Consider the following 25,046-nt stretch of genomic DNA (forward strand, 5'->3'; position numbering starts at 1 on the left):
TTTGCATTAAACATATTTACACAATAGTCAAGTCATAAAAAAGAATCATGATCAATGGAATGAATCATGAGAAAGAAGAAACAAACCCCCCCAAAAAGATACAGGGAAGAAAGAGAGAGAGAACAGATCGTTTCCTTCAATCCACATTCAGACTCCATAGTTCTTTATCTGCATGTAGATAGCTCTTTCCACCATGAGTACTTTGGAGTTGTCTTTGCACCTTGTATTGCTGAGAAGAGCCAAGTCTATCAAAAGTCAGTCATCACAGAATCAATATGTCTGTGGTTGTGTATAGTGTTCTCCTGGTTCTGCTCTTCTCACTCAGCATTATATTGTGTAGTTCTTTCCAGGTTATTATGAAGTCCGTATGTTCCCCATTTCTTATAGCATAATAATATTCCATTACATTCATATACCACAACTTGTTCAGCCATTCCCCAGTTGATGGGCATCCCCTTGATTTCCAGTTCTTTGCTACTACAAAGAGAGCTGCTATAAATATTTTTGTACATACAGGTCCCTTTCCGCCTTGTGTGATCTCTTTAGCATACAGGCCTAGAAGTGGTATTGCTGGGTCAAAGGGTATGAACATTTTTATAGCCCTTTGGGCATAGTTTCAAATTGCTCTCCAGAATGGCTGGATCTGTTCACAACTCCACCAACATTGTAACAATGTTCCAATCTTCCCACATCTTCTCCAGCATTTATCATCTTCCTGTTTTGTCATGTTAGCCAATCTGACAGGAGAGATGTGGTACCTAAGAGTTGTTTTGATTTTCCTTTCTCTGATCAATAGTGATTTAGAGCATTTTTTCCTATGCCTATAGATATCTTTAATTTCTTCCTCTGAAAACTGCCTATTCATATCCTTTGACCATTTCTCAATTGGGGAATGACTTGTATTCCTATAAATTTGGCTCAGTTCCCTGTGTATTTTAGATATGAGGCCTTTATTAGAGACACTAGTCGTAAATATTTTCTCCCAATTTTCTGCTTCCCTCCTAATCTTTGTTGCATTGGCTTTGTTTATACAAAAACTTTTCAATTTTTGGTATAAGATATTGGTCTATGCCCAGTTTCTGCCATACCATTTTCCAATTTTCCCAGCAGTTTTTGTGAAATAGTGAGTTCTTAGCCCAGAAGCTGGATTCTTTGGGTTTATCAAAGATTAGGTTGCTATAGTCGTTGACTACTGCAACTTGTGTACCTAACCTATTCCACTGATCTACCGCTCTGCTTCTTAGCCAGTACCAAATAGTTTTGATGACTGCTGCTTTATAGTACAGTTTAATATCTGGCATGGCTAGGCTACCTTCCGTCGCATTTCTTTCCATTAATTAAGGGAGAATATTTTTTTTTTTAATAATTAAGATTTTTTATTTTTAGTTTACAACACTCAGTTCCACATAATTTTGAGTTTCAAATTTTCTTCCCCTCTTCCCCCCTCCCTCCCCAAGACGGCATAGAATCTGATATATCTTCTACGTATAACTTTGCATTGAACTTATTTGTGCAGTAGTCAAGTTGTAAAGAAGAATTATGACCAATGGAATGAATCATGAGAAAGAAGGAACAAAACCAAAAAAAAAAAAAAGAAAGAAAACCCAAGGGAAAAAAAAATGGAGAGCATACAGTGTGCCTCAATCTGCATTCAGACTCCACAGTTCTTTCTTTGGATATAGATACCTCTCTAAGGGAGAACATTTTCAAAGGTCAGAAAACACTAATTCGGTACAACCAGAAGTGAAATCTGCTAAGATATGTTACAGCGATGGTGGTAATAATATGTGTGGAACAGAAAAAAAAAAAAAAGCTTTGTTGAACAAATTTACCAAGCTTGTGAAAGTGAGAGGTGTTTAAAGACCTATGGTTATTCATTGTATTATTCATTAGCGAGTACTTTGTAGAAAATACTTGAATCTGAACCAGTACTGACGCTGGTGAACTAACTGTTCACGTGGCCTTAACCAGTGTCAGTTGTGTGACTTTTGTCAAAAGTAGAACCTCAGTATCCTAACTTGCCATCACTCAGTAGTTCAATTGCTTAGCAGTGGTAAAGTTATCGTAGTTTTTGAACTCGGAGCCTGCCTTCAGTCATATTGTTGGAATACCAAATGACTAGAAATTAGCTTTTGCTGCAGACTGGATAATGTTTCTTAATGAATTTAGCTTATAGTTATAAGGCAAAAACGGTGCTTATATGCAAAACTTGTACTGCAGTAAAGTCAATTCAAAAACAACTAATGTTGTTTGAATTACATGTAATGTCAAGCTGCTTTGTACATATTTATGTCAAGGGTAGCTACATGGTGCAGTGGGTAGAGTACCAGGCCTGGAACCAGGAAGACCTGAGCTCAAACCTGGCCTCATGCACTTACTAACTGTGTGACCTTTGACATATTCCTCAGCTTCTGTTGGTCTAAGTTTGGTCACCTATAAAGTGGGAGTAATAATAGCGCCTTCTTCCCAGGGTTCTTGTGAGGATCAGAATAAAAAGCCCTTAGCACAGGGCCTAACACACAGTAAGTGTGCATAGAGGCTAGTTGTGGCTATTGTTACTACCGTTTTTATTATACTTCCCATACTGTCAAAAGTTAAAACAATAAAGAAGATTTCTATTCCCACCCAAATTTGTAGCGAATCTACTTCCTGAGCTCAGACTAGAGTTCCAGTAGTGTTTTTCTGACCTCAGCACAGGTGCGAAAGAAATGTCCGTATTTCAGAATCCATTTAATAATTGCAATTGAGTTTGCACCAAACCTTTGATTAGAAGTGGTTTATCTGCAATATAATGACATATTAAAGGTCAGAGATCAAGAGAAGAGCCTAATAGAATTTTATGAAAGCTTTCCAAGTTAGAATATGCTCAACTAAAATCATATGCTCCTGGATCGATGTCAGTATTATTTGGCAGTACCTATCTGTGAAAAGACATTTTCAAAGATGAAATACATAAAATCTCACTACGTATCAGTATTAATGAATGAATATTTACAGTTGATTTTGATGACAGTTAACATTGAACCCCAATTAAGTGTAATGCTGTTTCCAAGAAAGAATTCCATTCTTCCTACTAAGTTGACTTATAGTACTATTATTATTACATTTTGAATTTTATCAAAAAAAGATTATGGAAATTTGTTTTCTCTCTAGCTTATAGAAGTACCTACATAACATCCTTGATTCTGCTTCTTGATACACAAAGCCTAAAATATTTTTTCTGTCTTCATAGAAAGTTTCCCAACCCCTGATCTAAAGTTATAGATCTTTCTTCCATTTCTTCTATAGTTTACATTATTAATATTTTCTAAATTGATGTCATCAATGTATAAACAGCTCTGCAGAATATAACTGCTGTTTTGCCTGAGGCTAGCATACAAATTAGTGGCAAAGTGTGGATTAGAACCTGTTACCCTTGGGTATCTAGACTTCTCCACAAATTGCTGGAGATTCTGTACTTCTTTGTTACCTGAGGCAAGTTTGGAGATCCACATCAAGTGAGCATAACCTTTGGAAATCTTTGGAGGGAAAAAGCTTTTGTAAATGTAGAGAGAAAACACAGTTGTTATTGATAATATGGTGAGCTAAGGTAGAAAGCTGGCCTGGCTCTGAACACTAAGAGAAACTTCTCTTTGCCATAGACCCTGAGGCTCCTTAAGTTACCAGCAGTCTCAGTTGGAAATCTGCCAAAGGCTTGTGGCCTCTGAAGTGGATTTTTCAAACAATTTCTTAGGTTTATGGTTGTTTACCTGTTGAGTCATTCCTATGATTGCTATTGGCTTCAGTTTTCTTTCTCTGCTTTTACCTGTTTAAAGACTGAGCTAAGCCTGGACCCAAGCCTTCTAGACTTGGGTCCTTCTAAGGCAGGAATTAGGCTTTCATCTTTTGAAGTAATATGTTCAAACTGACTTTGCTTATTAAAGATGTCCCCAAACTGTTCATCTTACTTATTAAAAGTTCCAACTTCAGAGGGAACTGAGAACCTGAGAGAGTCTGAGCAGTGTATTTGGAACCCAAATTTTACCTGGTACCTAACTTTTGATTACTGGGCAACCTCTGATCCATATTGATTTGTATGCACATGTTAAAATTTGTTTTGCTTTTTTAAATGCAGGGATTTCCTGTAAGGAATGTTCGGCCTGTGCAAAATGCAATGAATCAGGTTGGAATTGTGTTGAATGTACAGCAAGGCCAAACAGTTAGACCAATTACACTAGTCCCAGGTAAGAAAAAAGTATTCAGTCACTTGAACTAAAGTGATATCCAACCGAAGTTTTCATTTTACTGTTTTAGGCTAATTAAAATTTTTACTCTAGGCTAATTAAAAAACCTAATCATATGTTCTGAATGGCATCATCTATCTGATTGATTGAAAAATATCCATAATTTCAAAGATATTCCCAACTTTTAACCAGGAAGGTGATTTAATTGTTTTAGATTCTTACCAGCTAGCATGAGACACTAAAATAGGATTTGCCCTATCTGCTTTTTATCTCTTTCTTTAACTACTCATTTTCATCAATTCCTAGATTTTCAGTGCTCCGGGAACAGTTAGTTAATCCCTGAATTCCATATTTTGTTTCCTGAAATACTTTTGTAGGTCTCTCCATTTATGGTGTTGGGTTTTATAAAAACCTATCTTTACCTGTGGCTGGATTTGGACATGAAGAAAGTGAATTTCATTCTCTTTGAAGTTGAAATTTTAGTTCGTCACTGACTGGATCATATTTCTTATAGGGTTAAGACTTCAGCCTGATCAACTTATCCTTCAGCCCTGTTCCCGTAGTTCTTGTCAGGTATTACTCCAGTTCAGACAGATAGCACAAGTTGTTTTAGCTGTGGACTGTTAGCTCTGCCCTGAAGTTTATTTCTCTTAGTCGATCTTGAAATCTACAGGACAACCAACTTACTCTTAAGTTTCAGAATTACAGTATTGGAGCTGGAAGGGAGCTTAGAGATATAATCCAGCCTTTTTATTTTACAGATGAAGGAACTGAGGCTCAGAAAGGTCACACAGCTAGCGAGTAGTAGAACTGGGATTCATACCCACATTGTCTGATTCGATTTTCTGCTCTGCCATGCTTCCTTCTTTAATTCTAGAGTCCCTTGTGTGTTTTCCTTTTAACACCTTCTACTGCTGAATTGTCAGCTATCCCAGTAGACCAAATAGGCTTCTATTTGGATGTAGGGAGTGGAAACACTCCTTTAATAATCTGAGTGACAAGCTCCTCTTCCCAAGGCCAAGCTTGACAATGCTCTCTACCCTCTCATCACCCCTCCGCACCTCAAAATCCAGCTACTCCTGGTTGTGTACCTAGGTAAACACTTCTTATCAGAAGATCTGCTTCCTTCTTAAGTCTCAAGAATCTTTTTGGTGATTTGTAGTAGCCACTGATAAATCCACAAAGCCAGTTGGAAGAAGGAATTCTCCCATAGCCCAGTATTTCCAAGTAGTCAGGGAGGCAGTGCCATGTTGGGGTTAATTGACTGAAATTTTCAATTTCTCTCTTTCTCTTTTCTGAAGCTCCAGGTACCCAGTTTGTTAAACCAACAGTTGGAGTTCCTCAAGTGTTCTCTCAGATGACACAGGTGAGGCCAGGCTCCACGATGCCTGTGAGGCCCACCACCAACACCTTTACCACGGTCATCCCAGCTACCCTCACCATCCGCAGCACCGTCCCGCAGTCCCAGTCTCAGCAGACCAAGTCCACTCCCAGCACCTCAACCACTCCCACTGCCACGCAGCCGACCTCGCTGGGGCAGTTGGCTGTACAGCCACCAGGCCAGTCCAGCCAGGCCCCGAATCCCAAGCTAGGTGAGGCTTGGGAATTGGGGGTGGCCAAGTAGGGATTGGGGTGGGTCAGGAGAACGGATGATTATCATCTGGCAAACCTAGCTCCCTCCTTCCCCTCTCCGCCTGCAGTGAGCATTGCCAGCTTTGTCACTGTCAAGCGACCTGGGGTGACAGGTGAGAATAGCAATGAGGTGGCCAAGCTGGTGAATACCCTCAACACCATCCCTTCCCTGGGTCAGAGCCCTGGGCCAATGGTGGTGTCCAACAACAGCCCTGCCCACAGCTCTCAGAGAACCAGCGGACCTGAGTCATCAGCAATGAAAGGTACATAGCCTGAAAGATCATGAGTCAGTCCAAACACTGACAGAACATCTGCTGAGTACAGAGCACTGTACTAGGCCTAGTGGGGAAGATTAAAAAGAAGACAGTAGGCACAGTGCCTGCCCTCATCTTACATTCTGTTGTGGGAGATAGGCCACATATAATGAAAAGTATGAATGAGGAAGCTATTAAAAAAATTAGTGTTTTCAAGTGCTTTGAGGGGAGGGTTGTTGTAATGGTTAGAGTTAGGTGGGTTTAGAGAAGACTTCATGAAGGTAGACGAACATGATTTTGAAGGTTGGACTTGGTGAGTAGAGAGATTTACAAATATTAGCATGAGATTAGTGTAGTGAAATAAGGAAAAAGCCAAAAGGAAGGTGCTTTAAACTTGGTGGTCCCTGGTCCCTGGCCCCTGTTCTGATACCCTCCAGGAAGAACTCTCCTGAGATCAGTGCACTTAATGCTCTCAAATCACTACCCTTTGCTTTTCCTTTCATTTTCAGTGACTTCTCCAATACCAACATACGACCTCCAGGATTATGGCCGGAAATTCTGCCCACGCTGTAATTCCCCATTCCGTATCACTGAAGCTCTGAGAGGTCACATGTGTGTAAGTGATATTTCTGTACTGAGAACCAGCTTGAAGGACCATAGGTGGATTTAAGCAGGGAATCTGGGAACAAAGACCACGGAGAGAAAAGGATAATCTCTCTTTATTTTTGTCTCTTGGAGAAGAGATAAAGCTATCACCTTAATGGAATCTATTGGAAGGCCCACAGAGTACTTCAGAGAATGACTGCAGGAAATCTAGAGAACATTTCAGTCAAGTCACATTTCCTAGACTTTCTTTTCCTTTAGTGCTAAATTAGTGTTTTTCTCCAGAGATGAGTCAGGGCCCCACTTTGTTCAGTTCTGTTTTCTCTTCCAAAGAAAGTGATCTTTGCTCTAGGAAGGCTCTCACGGCAGTAGTTTGTAGGGTTTGGAGCCCCAAAATGGGTGAGGTAGCATCTTGCTGCCCTCAATGAGTTCATGTAATTAGGCCCAGGTGAATGGCATCTTAGAGTGGTAAAAAGCCTGGCAGATAGGATTGCTGAGCCACTTAGTGACTGTCTTGGAAAGGTGTAGTCAGGCTGTAGAACTAGAGAAGGTGAACTGTCCACATTTTCAAAATGAAATAAGTGAATCTCCAAACCAATGAACTTGCTTCAAGTCCTAGCACAATTTTATAACACATTACTAAAGGGTGATTTTTCAGATATTCAGGAACGGAAACTGATCATGAAAGGCCATCTTGCTTTAAGTATTAGTCATGTCAGACTAACTTTGTTTCTTTTTTTCACAGAGTAATTAGACTGGTAGATTAGGAAAATTCCATAGACATAGTATACTTAGGTTAAGCAATAGATTTCACAGTGTTTTTCATGCTGTTTGTAGATTAAGTGGAATAATATGGGATCAATAATAATACGGCGTATTTGGAGCTGGCCGCGAAAGAGCTGAGGGCGGCTTAGAGGAAGGCTTCTGGTGTGGTATGCCAGGAATCTGTCGCTGACTTTGTGGTGTTCACTGTTTTGATCATTACCTTGGAGTAAGGTTATGAGTGCCATACTTCAATTTCCAGATGACAGGAAACATGGTAGGAAAGCTAATACATTGAATGGCAAAGTCAGGATCCAGAAATGCTTAGCTGACTAGAATAGTAGGCTGAATCAAACTTATGAAACTTAATAGGCATGGATGTGCAATTCTACACTTGGATTCAAAAGGCAACTTTAAAATATAGGACAGGGGGAATTGTTAGCTAGATAACAGCTTCTGTGACGAAGATCTAAGGAAGTTTAATGCACCACAAGCTTAGCATGAATCGGTGATGTTGATAGAAAAGCCAATGAAATCAATCCTAGGCTGCATTGAGAGCCCTGGTGTGATCAGACCACATCCAGAAGACCACTTACTTCTGGGCAGATGAGAGTGGTCAGGACGGTGAGAGAACCAGAGAACTTGCTGCACAAAGAAGAGTTGAGGGGATTGGAAATGCTTATTCCAGGAAGGAGAAGACTTAGAGGGGCTGTGCTGGGCGTCTCCAAACATTGAAAGGGCTTTCATGTGGTAGACTTGATCTGTTCCACAGGGAAGAGGTAGAATCCATACCTAGAAGTTGTCAAGAGTCAGATTTTTACATTGAGCATACAAAACTTGCTACCCATTAGAATGCTCCAGAAGCTGAATGAGCTGCTTGGAGAGAGGCGTCTCTCCTCTTCACTGGGGAACTTTAAGCTGGAGCCAAATGATCACTTGTTGGGGGCTTTGTAGGAGGGGTTCTTGACTTAATAGGACTTAGACTCAGTAATAACCTCAGAGCCTCCTCCTGCTCTTAGATTCTGTGCTTTGTTTATGCCAGGGAAGTTTGAAGCCAGGAAGTGCTGCATTGAGGAGTTATGGCACCAAAAACTCTTAGGGAAGGGTAAAGTATAATAATAATCGTAATAAACTCATTTGTATAGCACTCGAAGGAAGGCTTACAAAGCACTTTACTCACAACAACCCTGTGGGGAAGATAGTGCAAGTAGGATGCCCCCCATTTTCTAGATCAGGAAGCTGAGGCTCAGAGAGATTAGTTGTGTCGTCATGGACAAGTCATGGTTTCAGACCCAGGGCCCCGAAGCCCATTTCTCCCAACTTGGAGGCTAGTGCTCCTCCCACCTGGCCTCTCGTGTCTGAAGGAGGGATAGGAGAAGCACACCTAATAGGTGGGTGGGGGGAGAGGGGGAAGGGAAGGGGACATTTGGGGAGAATATATGCAGAAGGAAGAGAAGTTGAGCTATTAGAGCCAATAGGGGCCCCCCTAAAATTATTCAAAATTAAATGAAGTTTGTGAGATTTGGGCTGAAATCTTCTGAGCTGCTTTGCTCTAGCTCACTCTAATGCTGACCACAAACAATTGGTGTGATTATTATCTCCATAGTACTGCTGCCCAGACTTGGTTGATTTCCTGAAGAAGGGAAAACCCCTTGATTCAGAGCCCAGTATACCATCAGCAACAAAGCCACCATCCCCAGAGAAGACTGCTCCCATGCCCTCTACACCCTCTTCCACACCGGCTCCTACCCTTTCACCACCTGCCAAGGCCCCTGAATCCATGGAGAATTCGGGTGATGTCACCCAGAGCAAGCTCATCATGTTAGTGGATGACTTCTATTATGGACGGGACAATGGCAAAGTGAGCCAGCTCCTCAACTTTCCTAAGGTGCCCACATCCTTTCGATGCCCTCACTGCACGAAAAGGCTTAAAAACAATATCCGGTAAGTCCGTATTGCCTTTTGTGTTTCATAGCAACTAATTGTTTTTCTTTGCTGAGTCCATAAGGAGTAGGTAGAGCTTATAGCAGGAAGGTTGAGGTTCTCCCTTCATCAGTATGAACTTCCTGGGAGAGGGAGGGACGCCAGTGAATCTCTTTCCACAGTGTGGGAAGGATTCTGCCCTGTGAATGAGGAGGACAGCAGGGCAGCTTTTGGACCCTGACCCTGCTTCTGGGGTTTGTCATGTTACCTGATCTTCCTCTTCATGCTGCCCTGCAGATTCATGAACCATATGAAGCACCACGTGGAGCTGGACCAGCAGAATGGTGAGGTGGATGTCCACACCATCTGCCAGCACTGCTACCGCCAGTTTTCCACGCCCTTCCAGCTCCAGTGCCACCTGGAAAATGTTCACAGTCCCTATGAGTCTACCAGTGAGTATAAGAGTTGCCTTCGGCCACTGGGCAGCTGTCATTGTATGGATATATGGGTCAGGATCAGCATAGGAGTGTTTTCGGTTTTCATTTTTAGTCAGACTCTTCATTTACAACCTGCATTCTTGTAGGGTTAATCTTCATGCCTTGGAGTATGAGGCCCTAAGTGATTTAGGGACTTGGTTTTAGACCACGGGGAGAACAGTGTGTTATGGGATAATCTTTTTTTACCCGTAGTGGCAGGAGGGGCAGTTAATTACTTTGCTTTGTTACTCTTGACTTAATCTTTCAACAAGTTTTGGGTTTCCATCAAGGCTAGTAATTATTTGGAGTTTTGTGAGGCCACAACAAAAACAGGGCCCTCAGCCTCAAGGAGTATTTCATCTGGTCGAGAGAGAATATTTATATGTATGAAATAATTAGAAGATTCTGTAGATGATGATGAGATTAAACAGTATGCTGACATACCAAATTACGTGGCACAGATCATTTTCAGAGATGGGAGAGATCCATGTGGTCAGAGCCAGCGGGAACTAAGATAATGGAGAACTAGTGTGACGTGAATAGGTGGAAAGGAAGGGAAATAAGAGCATGAGAAAAGGGTGCAGCGAAATGGAGGAGAGAAAGGGAGACCTGTCTCCTTTGGAGCAGCCGCCTCTCTGTGTCTGGCACTTTTCATGGGTAATAGGCACTTTATTAAACTGTTAAACGAAGGGATGAGGATTGCAGAGTGTGGAGCAGCCCGAGCGCCATTTTGAAGAATTTAAATGTGATCTTGTCAGTCATGGGCTGCCAGCTGGACCAAGGGCAAGGAAGAGAATTCACTGGAGCTGACTGAGGAAGACCATCCGCACATTGCCCAGCAAAGACAGGGCATTTCACTGGCTTTAAACTGTTACTGCCCTATTTATTATACTGCAAGAATTGATACATGCTTGCATTATTTATTTGTAGCAAAAATGGGTTTACTTTAAATTTTTGAACAAGATTTTTGCTTTATTGAAAATAGCAGAGAAGAAAACCATAAATGGATAAGAGTTTCTTCTGAGAAACTTGCCTCTTACTTATTCTTTCCATCTTGCCATTCTTGTCTTTTAGTTTAGTCAAGTCCAGAAACACTTATTAAGCACTTACTATGTGCTAGGTACTCTGTTGAGCACTGAGGACACAAAGAAAATTTAAAAAACAGTCCCTGCCCTCAAAGAGCTCTCAGTCTATTGGGGAGGACAATATGCAAATATCTATGAACAAACAACACATATACAGGATAAACTGGAAATAATCACAGAAGAGGAAGGAAACATGCATTTATTTAATGCCTACTACATGTACTATAGGTTTAGCACTGTGCTGAACACTTTACAATTAGGATGTCGTGAACCTCACAACAATCTTAGGAAGAAGGTGCTATTATCCTCATTTTATAGTTGAAGAAACTGAGGCAAACAGAGGTTAATTGATTTGCCCAGGGTCACACAAGCTAGTAAATGTCTGAGGCTGGATTTGAACTCAGGTCTTCCCCAAATCCATGCCCAGTGCTTTATCCATAGTGCCACCTAGCCGCCACTAGAAAGAGGTAAGGCAACAAGTGTAGGGGTACTAGGAAAGGCTTCTTGCAGAAAGTGGGGTTTTAGTTGAGAGGGAGAAGAGGACCCAGAACAGGATTGACACAATACTGGAGGTTGAGAAAGGTTAGGGTGGTATATAAATAGATCTCAGAATCATTTGCATAAAGGTATTGCTTGAATCCATGGCAGCTGATGAGATAGATAGCCAGGAGAAATATAATGGAAGGAGAAAAGAAGGTCAAGGACAGAGTTAGTAGACGTGATCTATGAAGATCTAGCCAAGGAGACTGAGAAGGCATAATCAGGAAGGACTGAACCAGGAGAGAGCAGTGTCATGGAACGCTAGAAAGCAAAGAGTGTACAGGGGAGGAGGGTGACAGGCAGTGTCAAAGGCCTCAAGACCTTCAGCAGCATGAGGACAGAGAGAAAGCCATTGGAGGTGACCATGAAGAGATCATGGTGGATTCAGCTGAATGAGGGAGTGGGGAGCCAAACCGCACAGACTTAGAGGAGAGTAAGAAGAAAATGGAGGCCTTCACATCTTTTTTAGGAATATAAATTGAGAGCAGTCTGTTATCAGTAACCTGAGACATATAAAAATTATTCAGTTAAAAGTTTGTCTTGTGCATTTATCAATTGTATTCATGAATTGTGGTGAAAATTACATGTTTTCTTAGAATAGGCACTTAATAAATATCAAATGGACAGCAGATATTCAAAGGACTGGATACCTTTAATTACTGTTATTTATTGGTTCTGACCTGTGATTTTATCTGTGTAGGGAACTCTCAGTTTGGAAATTTCCTCCCCTGGTGTAGATGGGGTACTCATCTCCAAGTTAACAGACTTTTAGAGGTTGACTTGGGGTACTGTGGCATGAAATCCCTTGCTCATGGCTATCCATGAGCTCATACATTTCAGGCAGGACTTGGTCCAGCTCTTCTCAATTCCAAGTCTGTCCCCCTGTCCACTGTACCATGCTACTTCTCACTTCTTAGAGTAGCAGTATGATCATGATGATGATTCTCCCTCTTTGTAGCATAAAAGTTAACATGAGAGAAGAATATGTTGGGTTTGACGACTGTTGGGTTGACCTCTTGATTCCCACCACCCCCCTTACAGCTAAGTGCAAGATTTGTGAGTGGGCATTTGAAAGTGAGCCCTTGTTCCTCCAGCACATGAAGGACACCCACAAGCCTGGGGAGATGCCTTACGTTTGCCAGGTATCACTTTACTTTCTGACTCCTCCCTCATTGGCCATTCTGGGGACGGTCGCAGAGGATCAAAGCATATATCCAAAAGGGTATTGAATGGTATGTGTAAGGGCCAGTTGTCATTTCCAAAACCTGCCCCCTTTAGAAGATTCATACCCAGGAGGGAAACCTGTGTTGTCTTCTGGTCCAGAACATCAGCTTCTGGCTCTCTTCCCAGACCCTTTTCTTCTGTGCATCTGCCACCCTGGGACACCCACATGGTTTTTAGGCTTAGCTCTGCTTGTCTATAGGTGTAGCCATAATTGGGGTTTCTATGCCTTTGAAAGAGCCGCTTCTTTTCCCAGCATGGTTATGTGCTTCATCTGTATCGGGACATGACTTGGCCATGTAACCCCTGACCTTCCATCTCATCCCCCCACGATTAGGTGTGTCAGTACCGCTCTTCACTGTACTCAGAGGTGGATGGTCATTTTCGCATGGTCCATGAGGACACCCGGCATCTGCTCTGCCCGTACTGTCTGAAGGTCTTCAAGAATGGCAATGCATTCCAGCAACATTTCATGAGGCACCAGGTAACTTCCCCTTGCCTCTCACTTGTGTCTTGCCAATGCTGACACTGAAGCTTGGCTGGATAGACAGATGTATCATCAGTCTTAGTCCCTTAAAAGAAAGATCTAGTACCCCTATATTCACTATCTTGATTTGCCCTCCCATAGGTCTTTTGGCCTTTCAGAAAAGGCAAAACAAAATGATTATTACTAACCCAACTTGAACATTCCGTATCAGAGCCTGTCAAACTGGATTGCACGGAAAGCTCTCAGCACTGAGATGAAGAGGCAGCTAGTGGAGCCATAGTGCACAGAGTGCTGGGCCTGGAGTCAGGAAGTCCTGAGTTCAGATCCAGCCCCAGACACTTAATAGCTGTGTGACCATGGGCAAGTCACTTAACCTCTGTTTGCCTCAGTTTCCTCAACTGTAAAATGGGGGTAATAATAGCACCCAACTGGCAGGGTTGTGAGAATCAAATGTGATAATATTTATAAAGCGTTTAGTGCCTGGCACACAGTAGGTGCTATATAAATGCTTATCCCTTTCCCTTTCCCTTTCCCTTTCTCCTTTCCTTCCCTTTCTTAGATGCACTTCAACAGTAGGAGCCCTCTCTTTGTCACAATCAAATAAGATCAATGAATCAATCAATCAACAAGCATGTACTAAGGGCCTTCTAGGTGCCAGGCCCTTTGCTAGTCACTGGGAATACAAATACAGTGAAGGAAAAAATCCCTCCTCAAAGGGACCTTTCAGGTGATCCTATACAATTTGTTCAGGAATAGATAATACTCCCATTCTTAAGATAGAGAGATTGAGGTGATGAGTGATTTGCCTAATACTGTACAGCAAATCAGGAAGAGCTGAGAGGATGACTCACGCCTTTGAGTCCAGCCTCTTGAAGAGCAGGTATTGCTATCCTTGGGTGCCTTTACTTTTTCCCTCTTAAACCACATTCCCAACCAAAGTGAATGGGTGTGAAGTGTCTGTTGGCTTTTGACCTGCCCTCTCTCTACTCAGAGAATGACTCTTAGCTTGGGCCCTTCAGGGTTTGTTTTTGCTTTGGGGTTTTTTGTTCCTGTTTTGTTTTTTTTAAATGTCTCTCATTCCTCAGAAGAAGAGTGTCTATCACTGTAATAAATGCCGGCTGCAGTTTCTGTTTGCCAAGGACAAAATAGAGCACAAACTTCAGCATCACAAAACCTTCCGAAAGCCCAAGCAGTTGGAAGGCCTGAAGCCAGGCACCAAGGTAAAGGTCCAGGGCCGCTGGGAGACACAGAGTAGCTTGGAAGGAGCGTCAGCATTTTAAGCATTTCATCCTCCTTCCCCATTGGAGACCAGGAGTCAGCCTGTCCATCTAAATGTCCTTCTTTTTGCCCATTTCCAGGTGACCATCCGGGCATCCCGAGGACAGCCACGAACAGTACCTGTCTCCTCAAACGATGCACCACCTAATGCCTTGCAAGAGGCAGCCCCCATGACTACCCCAGCAGACCCTCTTCCCATCTTCCTTTATCCCCCAGTCCAGCGAAGCATCCAGAAGAAAGCCGTCAAGAAAATGTCAGCGCCTTCCACTGAGTGCTGGGCCACTAGGGGCTGGTTGGGTAGAATGGTTTACCAAACACCGAGGCAGTTTGGTAGCCTTTCTGTGGGGGCCTAGGGGAACCCCTGTAGCACTAATGAGATTCACCCAGGACCAATGAGATTCTCCCTTTCTCTTAACAGGAGTGTCATGGGCCGGCAAACGTGCCTGGAGTGCAGCTTTGAGATCCCTGATTTCCCCAATCACTTCCCTACCTATGTACACTGCTCCCTGTGTCGCTATAGCACCTGCTGCTCCAGAGCATATGCCAACCACATGATCAAGTAGGCCATGTGACAAGACATCAGCCCCTCCTACTTGTCCCCTTAGCATCCTAAGCTCTCCACAATCTGTTCCCTACCTCCCTGCGTGCACGAGGCCTCAGGCCCTCTAAACTTACTGTCTATTAGCTTTCATGTCTCAGTTTCTAACCTAGTAGGAAGAAAGGGATTGGGAAGGTGGCTGGAAGCAGGAGGGGTGGAAGCAGCATCTCCACTCTTGGGGCCATTGAGAGGAGCAGCCAGGATCTCTAGTTGGATGTGTTAACATCCGTTTTTCTTTTGCCTCAGCAATCACGTTCCACGGAAGAGTCCCAAGTACTTGGCTTTGTTTAAGAACTCTACTGTCAGGTAAGACAAGCATGGTGTTTATGATGCTATTACCAAGGATTTCCGTGTGGTTGGGACAATAAGAAAAGTGGAGCTCGTTTCTCAGACATCTCTATTGGCCTCATGCCACCTTCTGTTTTGCCTCAGCGGGATCAAACTGGCCTGTACTTCTTGCGTCTTTGTCACTTCTGTGGGAGATGCCATGGCTAAACATCTGGTCTTCAATCCATCGCATCAATCCAGCAATATCCTACCGCGAGGTCAGTTGGGGAAGGAACAGGAAAGGGAGGGAGGCCATGTATTTCTAGCTGGCCTCAGTTGTCCCCTCCTCAGGTTCTGCCTAGAGTTTGCTGCATTAAATCAAGGAATATTGTCTTTGTATGTAATTTGAGGTTAAAACCTCAGCTATTACTGATCTTAGAGTGGGGGAGAGTTTCTGTTTCTCATTGAACTAACTGTCTTCTTTACCTTCTTATTCTGCAGGACTGACTTGGATATCCCACTCCAGGTAACCAAGTTCCTTTCTGGGTGCCTTTGTTTCAGTGTTGAGCATTTTGGTCCTTTTCCCCCTATATCTTCTGTTATTCAAAAGAGGACTTTCTTTTTGCTCTTCTTTTTTTCTTCTAGGCATGGCCAGGCCCATGACCGGGGCATGAAGAACACTTACCCTTCTGCTTTCCCCCACAACAAAGTTGCCACTGTGAAACCTGTGGGTGCCTCCTCTGAGTGTGGGGAGCCACCTGTACCTGAGGCCCAGCTGCTCTCAGCCCAGTCTCCACTTCTATCCCCTCCATCAGCCACTAACTGCCCTCAGACTCCAGCAGCAGCCCCTCTGCATGTGGAGGGGGCCGAGTGCCTGAGTCTTGATGAGCAAGAGGAAGGGGCCCTAGCTATGTCGGAACCTGAGCCAATTGCAGCTGGGGGCTTCGGTGGAGCTGGTAAGAAGGAACAGCTGTCAGTAAAGAAGCTGCGTGTGGTACTGTTTGCCTTATGCTGTAATACTGAGCAGGCAGCCGAGCATTTCCGCAACCCACAACGACGTATTCGGCGCTGGCTGCGGCGTTTCCAGGCCTCCCAAGGAGAGAATCTGGAGGGCAAGTATCTGAGCTTAGAAGCTGAGGAGAAGTTGGCCGAATGGGTCCTGACACAGCGGGAGCAACAGCTTCCTGTCAATGAAGAAACACTTTTCCAGAAGGCCACCAAAATTGGGCGTTCACTAGAGGGTGGTTTCAAGATCTCCTATGAGTGGGCAGTGAGGTTCATGCTTCGGCACCACCTGACCCCTCATGCCCGGCGGGCAGTGGCTCATACCCTACCCAAGGAAGTGGCAGAAAATGCTGGTCTCTTCATTGAATTTGTGCAGCGGCAGATCCATACCCAGGACCTGCCTCTTTCTATGATCGTGGCCATTGATGAGATCTCCCTGTTTCTGGATGCTGAGGTGCTAAGCAGTGATGATCGGAAGGAGAATGCCCTGCAGACGGTGGGCACAGGGGAGCCATGGTGTGACGTTGTGTTGTCCATCCTGGCAGATGGCACTGTCCTTCCCACTCTGGTCTTCTATAGGGGTCAGATGGAGCAACCTACCAACGTGCCAGAGTCTATCTTGCTGGAGGCCAAAGAAAGTGGCTACAGCGATGATGAGATCATGGAGCTATGGTCCTCACGGGTGTGGCAGAAGCACACGGCGTGCCAGCGCAGCAAGGGCATGCTGGTGATGGACTGCCATCGCACCCACCTGTCTGAGGAGGTGTTGTCTATGCTTAGCTCCTACAGTACCCTGCCTGCTGTGGTGCCCGCAGGTTGTAGCTCCAAGATCCAGCCTTTGGACGTGTGTATCAAAAGGACTGTCAAGAACTTCATACACAAGAAGTGGAAAGAGCAGGCCCGCGAAATGGCAGATGGCACGTGTGATTCCGACATCCTCCTTCAGCTGGTGCTTTGTTGGCTGGCAGAGGTGCTGGAGGTCATTGGGGACTGCCCAGAGTTAGTCCAGCAGTCCTTCTTGGTGGCCAGTGTCCTGCCTGGCCCAGACGGCACTGCTAACTCACCTACACGTAACGCTGACATGCAGGAGGAGCTGATTACCTCTCTGGAGGAGCAGCTGAAGCTGAATGGGGAGCAGACTGAGGAGGAGCCTGCAGCCTCCACCCCCCAATCCAGACCATCCCCTGAAGAGGTAACTGAGCCTGAGAGCCTTCATCAGCTCTTTGAGGGTGAAAGTGAAACAGAGTCTTTCTATGGCTTTGAAGAGGCTGACCTGGATTTGATGGAAGTCTGAAGGGTAGAATCCTGGGGAAGGAAAGAGTAGGCAGGGGAAGTGAGGTACAAGGGGATGGGAACTTTGGTTTTTCATTTTCTGCCACACACCCCCCACACACACACCCCTCCTTGTGTTGGTCCATACTTCCCTTTGAATTAAGGAAACTAAGTGATCATGTCTGAGCTGAGGAACTGGCCAGAGGCCATTCAGCTTCTGCCGTAAACAAGTTTTCATGACTTTTTAAAAAAAATTTAAATCACTGTGTTTGGTATTTTTCCAACGAAATTTAAGAAAAAGAAAAAAAATCCATCATGGGTGAATGATTTTTTTTTGGTTTGTCCCCCTTCTTACCTCAACTGTATCATCGTTCTGTTTTTTTATCGTGTGGCTGATGTCTTTGGGCATGATACTATCTAACCATTGTCAATGTGAGACCATTTCTGAAGATGGGAAAGATAAAAATATGTAGCTGACAAACTGGTGTATTTTATATATATATATATGTATGTATGTGTATATATACACACACATACACGTATATATACATGCATATATATATATATTTATCTTTTTTTTTTCATTGTGGTCTTAACACTTTTTATACATAAAAGGGAAAAAAAGATTTAAAAAAATCACTTACTCAAGTCTCCCCCATTCCCCCCCTTTTCTCCTTTCCTCCCCAGAGATGTTGGTTTCTGCAGTGACCTAGATATAAAATTGTGGCTTTAAAAATGCGTGAAACCGTCTCTAATTATCCAGAATGTTTTTTGGATTTTTAAAAGTAATTTTCACACAAAGTAAATAAGCTCTCACTTTTGTTTGTGAATACTTGACTCCCTTTCCCCATTCTTGTCCCTCTGCTCCTTCCCGCTCTCCTGATGAGAGATTTATCCTATGTCTAGAGATGTGGGAGCCTGGAGTAAACAAAGTAACTGAAGGCTGAAGCACACAGTGGGGTGTGGGATCCCCCCCCTCTCTCCCCCGTGTGCTGGTCTGGATCCTGCCAGCTCCCTTATGAGTAGAGGGTCCTGGGGTGAGAAGGAAAAACCCAAGCCTGCTCAGGAGATTGTGTGCACCATAGCCAGGAGGCATAGTCATACAGGCCATGGTTAACCTTAAAAAAAATTTTTTTTAAAGGTAAAAAAAATGTAGCCAATACCCCTGTGGCTTTGCCACACTTCCCCTAGAGCTAGAGAGGAGCCCAACCTGGAGACAAGATAGACTGGGGTGTGCACAGAGACATTGTATCTTTTTATTTTTCACTGCCAGCTTCAAAGAAGAAAAAAAGGAAAAAAAAATTTTTTTCTACAATTTGCATGTTTGAGGGTTTTTTTTATTGTATGTACTTAAGGTATAAACTGAAATAAATGCATTTTGACATAACAGTAAAGAGAGGAAAAAAACCACCAGCCCACCTCACCCAGGGCTACATGGTTCTGTTTGTCCATCCTGAGGTTTTTAGCAACTTTCCCTTCAGGGAGCCAAGAAGCAGCGTGCACAGACCTGTAAATGATTCGTCTTTAAAATGTACATAAGTGGAACATTTAATAAAACCAGGGAAAATGGATTTATAAACAACTCGTTTTTATTCTGGGTATCCTTGTCTTTGGAGTGATAAGCCTGAGTTGTATCCCCTACTTGTGCCGTGCCCTCTTTAAAATCAGAATTTAGCAATAAATCATCCTATTTGAGTCAAATGTTTAGAAACTGCCCTTTCAGAACCAAGTTTGTTGTCCGTTGAGAGAAAGTTGGGTGGAGGTTGGGGGTAGCAGAGGCTGGTATTTTATACTGTGTGGACCATTCTGCCTCAGCAAAACCTCTTCCTCCTAATTTCTTTCAATAACTAGGTATGTAACTTAAGAGAGGAATGATCATACATAAGGGGGAAACACACACTTCTTGCTGATGTCAAGTTTAGCTAAAGATGGAATATGTAATTATATAATTTTTACTTGGCTTTACAGCTGCTTTGGAAATGGGTTTTGCTTTAAAAATGTCAATGACTTAAATTCTTTAAACATACAGGTTATAAATGAGAGGTAAAACATAAGCTTAGATGTGCCAGAGATATGAGGTCAAGAAACAGCAGGTGGGTAGAGTGAGGCACATGTGTCTTCAGCGCTGGAAGTCTCAAACCAAGGCCCCATTCTGCCCTTGACTTGCTTCTACTTTTCACTCAAAGGGATTTTTTTTTCCTTCAGTAAAGTCAATTCTATTTTGTGACTGTTGGTATTTGCAATTCTCATCAGTCTTTGCCACTAGATTATTATAGTATGTTTAAAAGTCTTGAAAACCCTCAAAACACATTTGGGCTATGAAATAATTTTTATTCTTAGTTTTATTGAAACCATGGTTAAGAATACATTAGCATCAATCTTAGAGGAACATGTTTATTTCAGGCCACATATACTTAAGGATTCTTCTACAGAGTCGGAAAGAAATCAGCAGTGTAGGTGCCATGTCTTCATAGAACAAATTAATTCTCTTGAACAAAGATCTCTTGAGGAAGAGGGAATAAAGACTTACACCACTGTCTGCACAGAAGGCTCCCATCTTATCCCACAAGGACAAAGACAGGAGGTCCAGAATTATTTATTTCCTACCAATCTCAAAAGGAAAAAGTCAAATTTCAGTCCTGGGACAGCCAACATGGCCTTAATAGCAGGGCCAGGAGTTCTAGGGCACGATAGATGAGGCTGGAGATAAAACTGCATCACTCAAAGCCACTAAAAAAGAAAAGAACACTTATTCTAAAGGCAGAAACATTTAGTATTAAAAGATTAAATGGAAGCTAAATGACCATGGTCCCCCAGGTAGTAAAAGGCAAGAGGCAGGATTCAAATTCAGGTTTTCCTGAATTCACTCCAACTACTGCCCACGTTCTAGCTGAGAACTCAGACTCTCCTAGAGAATCTAAAGCATTTCCAGGAAAGGAAGAAGCCTCATCCAACAGATCCAGCATCCACAACTATCCACATCTACAATCCCTAATACCCCACCCTCAAAGAAAAGAAACCATGAATTTCAAGTCACCTGATCAGGTGGGCAATATCCCAATTGGTCTCTGCAGAGAGAGGTCCCTCCACTTCAACTCCTTTCTCAGTCACTGTGGCAATTTCAAACTAAAGGGGAGAATGGTATGATAGTATGTAATTGTTGGGAGGCGTCAAATGGTTCCAGCAAGCCTGGCCTGGTGTTACAAGTCAGGCCAAGGGGTTTTCCTTCCCTCAAATTTTAAGAAGGGTAAGATGAGGAATAAGGGGATAAGCACTTTAAATCCTAAAGAACTTGCTTTAAGGAGGCTAACTGACCCATAGACCTTCAGTGACATCCCCAGCACTTCAACCCTTGCCCTGATCATGCCTCTCACCCTGTTATAAGATCGAGCATCTCGGTAGTACAACACACGCATGCAATGCTCCACCAGCTCCCGTGCCTCTGCCTGGCTTAGAACTGGCTTCTTCTCCAAAATCTCTCGCATCAAGGGCTGAGAGGGAAAGAACCATAGGATTATGGAATTGGGGGGGGGGGAGGGTGGAGACAGCACAGCAAAGAAGGTACATTTTTACCAAATACCTTGAACATTTCTCACATTAAGGAAAATATTCTGTTCAATGTCTCACAGCTTTGTACTTTTGAATGTTGGCTATTAGAGAAGCCTTCCATTTCTGTCAGAATTGGGAGGTCAGGGATCTTCTATGCAAAATGTTTTCTTTCCCCTCCCCGATCTCTGCCTACTTACCTGAGCCAAGTAGGCACCATAACCAGTGGCCAGCGTAGAGGCTTCATAGGCTACACCAAGCATGTCCACATAGCCCAGGAAGCTAGAAAGAGACAGCTAGACTGGTCAGAGGACCCCTTCTATCTTGCAACTCCCCAGATCCCACCCTACCATTAATTTCTGAACTTTGGTAAGGACGGGACCCAGGATGCTAGAAGTGAGCAGCTAAAAACAGACTGGGGGAAGAGGAGGGGCTATCTGTCAAAGGAACAGATGTCTCCAAACCAACCTTTCCCCATCAGCATAGCCACCAATAACCATGGTGTTCCAGAGCGGGTTCATCTTGGAGCGACGGCTGTACATGGCTCTAGTCAACCAAGAGTGGATGGCTTTCGGGCTATAGCTGTGTCCATCACCTAGCAGCTCTTCATCAATCCTTCAGAAGAATTGATCAAGACGGGGAAAACAGTAAGGCAGCAGCCTTCTACCCCCCAATCCCCCAATAAAATGCCAGTGTCTCATGCTGAGTTTTGTGGTTAGAAAACAGCCCAGCTCTTGCTGCATCTCCCACTTCTGGGGTCCTCCCTCCCTCTCTCTTGCTACAGTCTCAGCAAAACAACCTATATGCTCTGTGTGGAAGGGGAATGATGGTTCCTTCCTCTCCCCACTTGAGGACTTCTCAAAGTAGGGTCCTAGAAATGAGAAGTGAGATCACTGAACTGGCACCATATCCAGCCAAATGATGTGGGTCTTCATATTGACTTACACCATCTGGTCAATGACTTGCTTCACATACTGGAAATCAGCATAGTCCCCAGAAGCACCAAGAATGGTATTGTTGTTGACTCGCATGATTCGAGAGATATTTCGGAAACGAGCCAGGGAGCCATAGGAACCCAGCATATCAGCTGCAATTATTACACCACCCTCAAATTTCACACCTAGGACAGAGGTCCCTGTCACCATTGGGTTCCTGGAAAGATGCAAGAGTGATAAGCACTTTAAAATTTTCAAAACACTTGACATACATTATCTCATCTGAGCCTAAAAAACAATCCTGTGAGGTAGATCCTGCAAATAATAGTATCCTCATTCGTATTCCGGACGAGGAAAGTGAGTCTCAGAGAATAAGGGACTTGCTTATCATCATATATTTAGTGACTATTTGAGAGAAGATTTAAATCAAGGTCATCCTGACTCCCAACACCAGCGCTCTTTCTGCTACAGCATGTAGCAAAAAAACTGGTAAACCAGAAGACACAAACACCCTCCCACTCCCAAATCAACATTCGGGGCTTAGGATCTAAAGAGAGGGATACAGCAGGTAAGAAAATGAATAGGACAACAGGTAAAATGTGGTAGGGGCAAAGAGCACTAAACAAAACGCTATGGGGAATTTGAGGCAGAGATTCCTTTCACTTAGGTGACAGACTGAGAAAAAATTTCATAAAAAAAGTAGTATCTGGGTTGAGCTTTGAAATAAGTGAGAAGTTTCCAAAGACAGAAAGGTCGGTATGAGGGGAGGAAGAGAAACCAGGAAATTTACTCCAAGCACAGAATAGTCTGTGGATGAAAAATAGTGCTGTCCAGCTAGAATGACAACACTACCCTTCTTTAAGTCTTTTAGCAGGCAATGGGCCATGGAGAAGTTCCCAGGAAGGTTCCTTGAGCATCAGTGTGAAGGATAAAATAGAACCGAGAGAGAAGAAAGTTAGAAGATTATGGCAATAGTCTAGGAAAGAGGCAGTGAGGAACTGAATTAGGATGAGGGCAGTATTAACGGGAATGAGGTAGCAGACGGGAGAGAGATGTGAGGTAGAATTACCAGGACCTGGTAACTGGCTGAACGTGGGATCCTGAGGAGAGAGAAGGGAAGGCCGCAGCTTCAGGGGGTGGTGCCCGTAAGAGAGGCAGGGGCCTTAAGAGTGGAGGATAAATTGGGGAGGGGGGGATGGTGCCTGACGTCTTGCTGAGCTGGTGGGCCCTGGCCCTGCTTCTAGTGATCTAACCGGGTGCTGCGGCTGGAGTTCAGAGACGGAAACACTGCCTCGGGAGAGTCAGCGACATTCGGGTTACAACTGAAACCCTGGGAGGGGAGGAGAGCAAGAACGAAGAGGTAAATGTGAATCTGGACCAAAGCTTGGGGGGAGGACTGAAGAGTTGGTAACATAAAACAGACGGAAAAAAGACGAAAATGTCCCTAAGGAAAGGGCCTCATGGAGGGGGGCAAGGAGGGCCCCTTTCTGAGCACCGGCGGAGGGGGAAGACTGGGGCCGACTCGGCCATGCTTGGAGACTGCGGGAAGGGCCCGTGAAGAAGGAAAAGAGCAAGAGAAAGGCTCAGGGGAACAGCTCCTCGGCAGCGAGCAAAAAAAGGCTAGGATGGAGGAGTCAGCCGCAGAGAGGGCTGCAACGAGGCCGGCGCCGGAAACGCCCCCAGAGAACAGGGCATCTCCACTTCCGGTTCTCCACGGTTCCTTCCGGTACTCATCCCCCGGCCTCCCCCCGCCCCGCTGTCCGGGCCACCCCTACCCCCCGCCGTCCAGCCCTCTACCCCAGGAACCCCGGACCCAGCTCCAGCCGCCGCCCAGCCCGCGGTCCCCCCAGGCTCCCCCCCGATTTCCCCTGGCGACCTCAGACCCGGATCCAGGAAGAAAGTGCTGTGGTCACTCACTGCGTCCGAGTAATCGGGCTTCCGCAGACCGTGCTGTCCGGCCCCGGGAGAGCTCCCGAGACGGGCGGGATGCGGTAGAACTGGCCCGGTGAGGGGCCCCCGGCCCACAAACCCAACCGCGGCTCTAGCAACGGTTCCATCTTAGTCACTCTGGCGAGGAGAAATGAAGGCGCCTGCGCGAGGGGAAGTGGAAGTGACGTACGAAAACCTTCAACCTTTTTTCCTCTTCCTCCTTGGGGCCGGCCCGTGGATGAGGTCAAATGACAAGGTGACGTAGTCGCCATATTGAGTGTGGCGGGAGGTGGGGGATGGGGGTGGGAGGGTGGGGGTGTCTGAAACGGGGGGGAGGGGGTGGCGGGCAGATGCATTAGCACTCGAACGAAGCAGAACCTGCTAACCCACAATCTAAACAAGCTGCAGAATAGTCGCTTCCCCTAGTACACATGTATGCAGAACACATGCATAATGATATACAATGCCATAATGTAGGAATATATACATATTTATAAACAGTCGCATTTGTTATTTAATGTAGGAACCTATTCTGAACAGACCAAATATCTTTTCTAAAACAGTTGAACTGAAAAGTCAAAATGTTCCAAGTGGCCAGCATCTACATAATGCTTGAATATTAGCAAAGCACTTTACGGGTATCATGATCTCATTTGACTCTCACAACAATCCTTAGAGGTTAGAGGAAGGCATTGTTATTATCCCCATTTTACAGATAGGAAACTGAGGCTGAGTGAGGCTAAGGATGTGAACGCAGGTCTTCCTGAGTACCAAGTCCGGTATTATATTCGCTATGTTCCGCCACCTAGCGGCCACCCAGCGGAAGTGAAGCTAAATGAAACCTGCTTCAAAGGGCCGGTAAGCTCCTACCAGGACCTCCCCATTTTGTTTATTAGGGAAAGGGAGTCCTGAAGACAGACCTCCCTGGATCAGAGCAGAGCCCAAAGCCAATCCCTCCTGGCCAGGCTCTTTTATTTAGCTGGACAACTGGGGCGTGTTCAGTGCTCAAG

General features: G+C 44.3%; 2 protein-coding genes across 9 annotated transcripts in view; one reads left to right on the forward strand and one right to left on the reverse strand.

The window, feature by feature from the left end:
- The window catches only part of POGZ (pogo transposable element derived with ZNF domain), a 53,180-nt gene extending 34,944 nt beyond the window's left edge, over nucleotides 1-18,236 (forward strand). For 3 of the 8 annotated variants that reach the window (XM_036766763.1, XM_036766766.1, XM_036766764.1), the window contains exons 5-19: nucleotides 4,115-4,223; nucleotides 5,525-5,815; nucleotides 5,897-6,118; nucleotides 6,619-6,725; nucleotides 9,081-9,418; nucleotides 9,695-9,849; nucleotides 12,540-12,640; nucleotides 13,057-13,203; nucleotides 14,292-14,426; nucleotides 14,565-14,737; nucleotides 14,903-15,043; nucleotides 15,329-15,388; nucleotides 15,515-15,627; nucleotides 15,851-15,875; nucleotides 15,995-18,182. In XM_036766763.1, the coding sequence (XP_036622658.1) occupies nucleotides 4,115-4,223; nucleotides 5,525-5,815; nucleotides 5,897-6,118; nucleotides 6,619-6,725; nucleotides 9,081-9,418; nucleotides 9,695-9,849; nucleotides 12,540-12,640; nucleotides 13,057-13,203; nucleotides 14,292-14,426; nucleotides 14,565-14,737; nucleotides 14,903-15,043; nucleotides 15,329-15,388; nucleotides 15,515-15,627; nucleotides 15,851-15,875; nucleotides 15,995-17,648 (3,771 nt within the window). In that variant the 3' untranslated portion in view covers nucleotides 17,649-18,182. Of the gene's footprint in view, nucleotides 1-4,114; nucleotides 4,224-5,524; nucleotides 5,816-5,896; nucleotides 6,119-6,618; nucleotides 6,726-9,080; nucleotides 9,419-9,694; nucleotides 9,850-12,539; nucleotides 12,641-13,056; nucleotides 13,204-14,291; nucleotides 14,427-14,564; nucleotides 14,738-14,902; nucleotides 15,044-15,328; nucleotides 15,389-15,514; nucleotides 15,628-15,850; nucleotides 15,876-15,994 lie in introns of all 8 variants that reach the window. The other 5 variants (XM_036766765.1, XM_036766767.1, XM_036766768.1 and 2 more) reach the window with 5 other exon arrangements.
- Nucleotides 18,237-19,936: 1,700 nt separating this feature from the next.
- Nucleotides 19,937-24,197, reverse strand: PSMB4 (proteasome 20S subunit beta 4). The gene is made up of 7 exons (XM_036767899.1): nucleotides 24,025-24,197; nucleotides 22,118-22,324; nucleotides 21,641-21,787; nucleotides 21,373-21,454; nucleotides 21,001-21,117; nucleotides 20,664-20,752; nucleotides 19,937-20,356 (listed from the first exon to the last, which is right to left on the reverse strand). The coding sequence occupies exons 1-7, from the start codon at nucleotides 24,162-24,164 to the stop codon at nucleotides 20,344-20,346; spliced, it is 795 nt and encodes a 264-aa protein (XP_036623794.1). The 5' UTR covers nucleotides 24,165-24,197; the 3' UTR covers nucleotides 19,937-20,343.
- Nucleotides 24,198-25,046: the final 849 nt, after the last annotated feature.

The sequence above is a fragment of the Trichosurus vulpecula genome, chromosome 7, assembly GCF_011100635.1.
Source record: "Trichosurus vulpecula isolate mTriVul1 chromosome 7, mTriVul1.pri, whole genome shotgun sequence".
In the NCBI taxonomy this organism is placed as follows: domain Eukaryota; kingdom Metazoa; phylum Chordata; class Mammalia; order Diprotodontia; family Phalangeridae; genus Trichosurus; species Trichosurus vulpecula.

Bases quoted from the DNA above. Each gene is read 5' to 3' on its own strand.
- PSMB4 (XM_036767899.1), bottom strand. From the start codon at position 24,164: ATGGAACCGTTGCTAGAGCCGCGGTTGGGTTTGTGGGCCGGGGGCCCC. The intron at 22,325-24,024 runs GTGAGTGACCAC...GCATCTTTCCAG, and splicing joins AGCCCGATTACTCGGACGCA to GAACCCAATGGTGACAGGGA. The intron at 21,455-21,640 runs GTTGGTTTGGAG...GTCTCTTTCTAG, and splicing joins GGCTATGCTGATGGGGAAAG to CTTCCTGGGCTATGTGGACA.